This window comes from Lotus japonicus, chromosome 2 (genome assembly GCF_012489685.1).
Source record: "Lotus japonicus ecotype B-129 chromosome 2, LjGifu_v1.2".
In the NCBI taxonomy this organism is placed as follows: domain Eukaryota; kingdom Viridiplantae; phylum Streptophyta; class Magnoliopsida; order Fabales; family Fabaceae; genus Lotus; species Lotus japonicus.
In genome coordinates, this window is record NC_080042.1 from 54,017,548 (window position 1) to 54,023,627 (window position 6,080).

General features: G+C 36.8%; 1 protein-coding gene across 1 annotated transcript; it reads right to left on the reverse strand.

Annotated features, from left to right (window-relative positions):
• Positions 1 to 1,287: 1,287 nt before the first annotated feature.
• LOC130738350 (uncharacterized) lies at positions 1,288 to 5,861 on the reverse strand. The gene is made up of 5 exons (XM_057590321.1): positions 5,505 to 5,861; positions 2,842 to 3,103; positions 2,547 to 2,743; positions 2,104 to 2,291; positions 1,288 to 1,794 (listed from the first exon to the last, which is right to left on the reverse strand). The coding sequence occupies exons 1-5, from the start codon at positions 5,597 to 5,599 to the stop codon at positions 1,508 to 1,510; spliced, it is 1,029 nt and encodes a 342-aa protein (XP_057446304.1). The 5' UTR covers positions 5,600 to 5,861; the 3' UTR covers positions 1,288 to 1,507.
• Between the last annotated feature and the right edge of the window lie 219 nt (positions 5,862 to 6,080).

Below are 6,080 nucleotides of genomic sequence, written 5' to 3' on the forward strand. Positions count from 1 at the left end.
ACTTCGTCTTAAAGCTTTTAAGACTTGGTGTCTTGTGGGCTTGTGTACTGATATGAGCTTAGGGGGCGCACTAATTCTATAAGCGTCGAGGGTTTAGGAAATATGCATTACTGATATGGGCTTACCAATTTTTTAATATTGTAGGCTTTGCAATACTTATATACATAATGGGCCGGGCGACCCATGATCCCAAGCGGGTCAGAACCAAGCTATAAATATCAGACACCACCCAAGCGGTGGGGGATCTAACTTTTCACACATTTTTTCATTTTGTCAGTTTTCTATCGCTCTCAAATTGTTTAGCCCTTGCTTGATAGTTCCAGACCAGAACAAGAGGGAATTCTGGGGCTTATTTCTAGTTCCTCTAGTCTGTAGGCTCCTAGATTGGTCTCTTGGATTCCCCCACCCCAGAGCCCTTTGTTGCTCTTAATGTAGATGGAAGTGTTCGTGGGCATGCTTTGCGCGCAGGTTTTGGAGGTTGCTTCTGGTGGGTTTGGGTGGCAATTAAATCCTGAGATACCTTGGTTATGTCTGACATCCTTCACATGAAGCTTCTCGCTCTTTAGCATGGCCTCTATCTAACTTGGAACATAGGATGTAGAAAGGTTTTATGTTACTCTTATTCTTCCACTACTTTAGCTTTGCTTCAGAAACCTCCGCCTCCTCATCACCAATATGCCTCTTTGATTGGCCACATTAGGGACTTGTTGGCTGGATCTTGAGAGGTGAGTTTCGCTCATACATTTAGGGAAGGGAACGCATGCACATATTTCCTTGCTAAGCTGGCTCTCAACAATGTTTGGCATTCCATTTGGTTTTCAGGATCCTCCCAAGGATGGACCCTATTCTGCGTGCTGATGCGATTGGTTCCTTGTTTGTGAGGGAGTAGTTGTTATTTGCTCTTTCTTTTTTGGGCGTAGCCCCGCCCTTGCACAAAAAAAAATGCAATTAAATATTTATTATTATATTTATTGTTCATATTATTATTACATTCATTAAAATTATTATTATTTGTTATTATCATAAGAGGTAAGATTAAGGGTATTTTAGTCAAAATAACAAAAAATACACTCTCCTTCATCGTTTCTTTCTAGATATGGAAGGACTGTTGATTGATACCAAACAAAGGGAGGGATCTTGATAATTGTGTTTTCCCTCATGCAGTCATGTACCATTCTTTCCGTCATCTTTCCTTCCTTCCAAACGAAGGATTAATGTCATTCATTTTACTAAAGTTGGTGCAAATTTTATTCTTTTAAGAAAGGGACAGGGAATGGGATATGAAAAGGCAAGGAAGACACTGCAAATTTAAATTTCACTAAGAAAGTATGCCTCATACATGAGGAAAACAAGAGTTACAGAACCAAAAACACAGAAACCATCGTGTTAAGCATTTCAAATAAATGCCAGCACGAGGAAAATGAAAGAGTTCTGATGTACAAATCAAAGTAAAAGCATATGGTATTTCTTTCTTATGATCCACCTTTTGTCCATGAAGTCAACAACACTATTTCACCTTCTTAAGGAGAGCAGAGGTTCTGAACTCAGCATCATCCCTGATATAACTCCACCAAAGGAATGTAAGAGGAATGCAACAAGCATTCCAAACAGCATGAGCATCCACATATCCCATGTAAGGTGGGAAATCATATGTCTCCATGACCATAGCTAGGGCTTGTCCCACCACCACAGTCCATAATTTCCACCGTGCCGGATGACTCGAAACACCAGCCCAAATTGCCCAAATAAGAAGCTGAACGACAGTCATTGACATGCAAACTTTCATGTTCAAACCTGGAAAAATAGTCAATGCATCAGCTCATTCTGAAGAACAGTGCAGCATGATTTCGGTAGACCATACTTTAATAAGTGCATGTTTAGATAAAGTCAGAATCAGTTCATGGGAGAAGCTTATGTGAGTAGTTTCTGGGGAGAATCAATTCTATAACTCTGAGGAGAATCAATTCTATAAATTAATCTCAAAAGGAATTTATCTTCCATCATTTTCAGCATAAACCATAACTCCAGTAGGAAACGAAAAAAAATAACATGTGTGATTCAATAGAAAGCACAAATGACAACCATTTAAATTTAAAAGATTACCATAATTAAGGTCGTAGAAATTCAGATACATTATATGAGTTGTCACAAAAGCAACCAAGGGAGCAGAAACCATGACTCTTGTAGCCTCATCCCTAACATTAAAAGCTCGCAGTATTGCTAGAATGAGGGTGAATCCAAGTAAGCCCACAGCAGAAGAATAATTCAACTTCTCTGTCAATTCCACAGCTCTACAGATAATAGGGTTTGAAATACATCAAAACTGAAAGCACAAATGGTTAAATCTTATTTAATATTTAATAAGCCTTTGTGATGCCGTGTGAGCGAGTATAAATGAGCTTTATGACAAACTCAAAATACAATTAACACAAAGTTCCGGGAAATCAATAAGGCACCAGGTTTGAGGATTAGTACTTCAATACTGAATCATAATTTTATATATACAGCCCATAACATACAAGGAAATCATAAAGTGAACAACTTACCTACTGTGAAAAACAGAACTCCACAACCATGAATTCATAGATAGAATCCCATAGATATGCCACAGGCCAGTGTACTCATAGTAAGTCTTCTTATCAGGCATCAAAGGCAACTTGTAGTACACAAGAATGAAAAAGGATACCCAGCCATGAAACTGCATGGCTAGATTAAGGGCAGACAAAGCAACAGCCACAGGTTCCTGAAACAATATACAACATATCGATGCTACAATCAAAAACCAAAACCAACTTAGCATGATGAACATTAAACCTTTCATAGGAGATTCATGAAAAAAACCTGAATGCCATATACACGCCGGAATGGCCATTTTCCATGATACTTGACAGGCTTGTCACCAAGTTTTGTTCTTTCTTCTTCTCTTACTAGCATGCAGTGATACCGACAATCAGTGCGACAGTCCCATTGTTTCCACCTCAAGTAGAGGGGTTCATGCATATACCATGGACCATCAACTGGTTTTCCATCAGATGAGAATTTACAATGTTGAAAGCATCTATCCCCTACACATCCAGTTTTCTCGCACTGTTCCACACAAGCTCTGAAATTTAATAGTCAACACCAAATTGATCATACGGCAAGAATTGAGTCATAAATAATAATTTTACAGCTACTTTGTCCGCTAACAGTTCAATGCTGGATTAATCGGAAAAACATGTATATTTTTCGCATCTGCTATTCGGTTCCTCATTTACTTACATCTGACAACTGGCAATAGTTAAAGTTTCACCTTTTTAATAAAATTAAAAATGCCCATCAACAAACTACAATTTCTTCTGTGGAGTGAGACTCGTAAGGTACAAAAGTTCCAAGTTCCAACTCCTTCATGAAAGCATAAATACAGGAATAGATTAAACTGAAAACATGCAGTATGAACGATAGGCAAACCCTGTAGAATTAGTCAAAAGAATAACAGAACATTATTTAAAAGTTTCGAGGAAAAGTCATAATTGATGCTGCATTTGATGGCAACTGATAGTCAGATATGAAATGCCACACTATCTCCATACCAAGGAAAGGGAGAAGTTAAAAGAGCACACTCACTATTGTGTAGAGCAGGGAACTGACACTTTCTTCTGGATATGTTAGATAAAGCAAATGATACGGAAAATTTATTTAAGTTTCAATATTATATTGCATAACCAAACTCCACACTTTATGAACTCCTAAGTCTGGGACTTGTGCAAGATACAAATGATGACAAAACCCATGCCAGGCTTCTAACAAAAAATAATGCTTATATAGATCTAAGCAATACAAATGATAGTAAAGCTTCCACGAAACCTCACTGAACTCATATTATTATTATTAATTATTATTATTATTATTTTTGTAGCAGGGATTTGGATTTTACCAGTAACAGAAAAGGTCAGCCTTCATAACTATAAATATCTGCCTATCTATTCCCGTGATATCAAATTTGTTCCTTTTTTTTGTTGAGACAAATGAAGCTGTGACGTAAAAATATACTCTCCATAGAAAAGAACTAGATATGCCTACAATTATTATATAGGAATGGTTGTGGTGATACCACCACAGCTCATGAATTCATTCAAGAGTCCAACTAGGAATGCCATTGCAGTTAAGAAAAACATCTAAAAGGTAAGACATCTAATTTTTTGAGAGGTTCACTTTACTGATTGTATTGTGATAGAGTAAAATGTTCATGAACTAAATTTAATTGGGCGTTCTTTTCAAATTGCTGGGTTTCAATATAGCAGATAGTTGGCCAATTCATGTAATCACAAGCTGGATAACTATTTTCAATGTACTTAGTTCAAATCATCAAAATATTGGAACAAGAGCTTTAAGCTTATATAGTAAGAAAAATATGAAACCAATTTGAATATGAAAGTTGATTTGGACGACTGTATTAAACCTAGGGCGGTATTGGATTTTATCAATCAAGACCTAAGTAGTGTTGCAACATACGTTATGAAGAAATTTTTACTGAAGCAAGTTCTTCATGGTTGTCTTGGTAAAAATAAGAATGCCCTAATATTAAATCGTTCACACTATTTGTTAAATAAACTAAATAGTTCCACAAAATAAAGACACATGATGCTTGGTAAAGTTAGAAACAAAAACATGCCAATAAATTTTCACGCCACATAGCTAGACAATAGTAACTAAATAACTAAATATTTATGAAAAATATTCCTAACTGTTTTCTTGAATATCTCAATTGCAGAGATCCATACTGTGTACTAAAGTATACAAATTCTAGCACTATATTTCAACTTTACAAACTAAAGTCAACGCAAAAAAACTTCTGATTATGATATCTACAGGTACTCAGTAAACATATCTGGAAGCAAGAAGGCATTCAATTCCAAACAAAAATCAGGTATCTCTCTATGTTAACAAGCAGTGGAACTTCCAGAAATCATCCAAAGCAATTACGAAAGTCAACAACTCCATGAAAAAATGTAAAAGCTCATCACTACAGAAGATAAAACTCTTAAAAAAAAAAAATCAAATCTCACACTCACTCAAACTCCAAGCTTGACAATAGACATCAAACAAAATAAATGAATACATAAATAATTAACAACTAACAACCCTGACGAAGGGATTTACAGGTGAAGGGTCAGGGTTCAAAAAACATAAATGAAATCCACATCATTATTCAATCATTACACCTATATGCAGGCACTGATAATCCTAGAAGTCCACCAAAAACCAATCACATCATAATATATGCAAATAAAATCGTCTTAAGAATTCCTGAGTCCACACCACAACCTCATCCTAAAATATTTATGAAGCAAAAATAAAAAGAGAGATCATTCCAATTTCCAAGTTCAAATTTTTAAGGTACCCATATTAGTAATAAAACACCAACCCCAGTTTTCTTTCAAGTCCCAAAATCTTATCAATCGCTTAGAGTAAATATTCTGAGCAAAATCTAAAAGAGAGAGAGAGAGAGTGAGAGGATTTACTTGTAAAGCGGATCGGCGTCGCCGTCGCTGGCGGTGAGAGGGCGGAGGAGGGAGCAGAGTGCAGCGAGAAGCAGGAGAGAGCGAAAGGGAGCCATCGAATTCACGCGAAAGCGAAGTCAAAGGGGAAGGAGGATGAGAAGAGAGAGGAGGTTCCAGCGAGAATCGACGGTGAGTTTCGCATTGACGGCGAGGTCGGGTTACATTAGCGGCGGAGCACGGTGGCAGTGGTGGTGGTGATTGATCTCGAAAGGGACAAGGGAGTGAGTCAACTCGGAGCGAGTTGGGATGGGAGTGGGAAAAACAGGGCCAGAATCTCGGGAGGAAATGATATCTCAGACACACAACATTATTATTTTATCATCATCAAGTTATCACTTATCATTAATAAATAACCACGTTTGTGATGTGAGTTTCAAAAAGAAAACAGAAAAGTTAAATATGTATTGTTTTTTATCCTCCTTTAATTTTATTTTTGGTCCTTAAGATAGTGAATTCTTAATTGTAATCCCTTCATTCATTTTGGTGACCATAAAACCGTTATAACTCATAACACGTGCTTTTTGACATTAGTGACGA

What these genes read in the sequence shown, in the direction of transcription:
- LOC130738350 (XM_057590321.1), bottom strand. Translation starts at nt 5,599, where the DNA reads ATGGCTCCCTTTCGCTCTCTCCTGCTTCTCGCTGCACTCTGCTCCCTC. An exon ending in GACGCCGATCCGCTTTACAA is followed by an intron (nt 3,104 to 5,504) that starts GTAAATCCTCTC and finishes ATTAAATTTCAG; the next exon opens with AGCTTGTGTGGAACAGTGCG. An exon ending in AGTTCTGTTTTTCACAGTAG is followed by an intron (nt 2,292 to 2,546) that starts GTAAGTTGTTCA and finishes TATTATCTGTAG; the next exon opens with AGCTGTGGAATTGACAGAGA.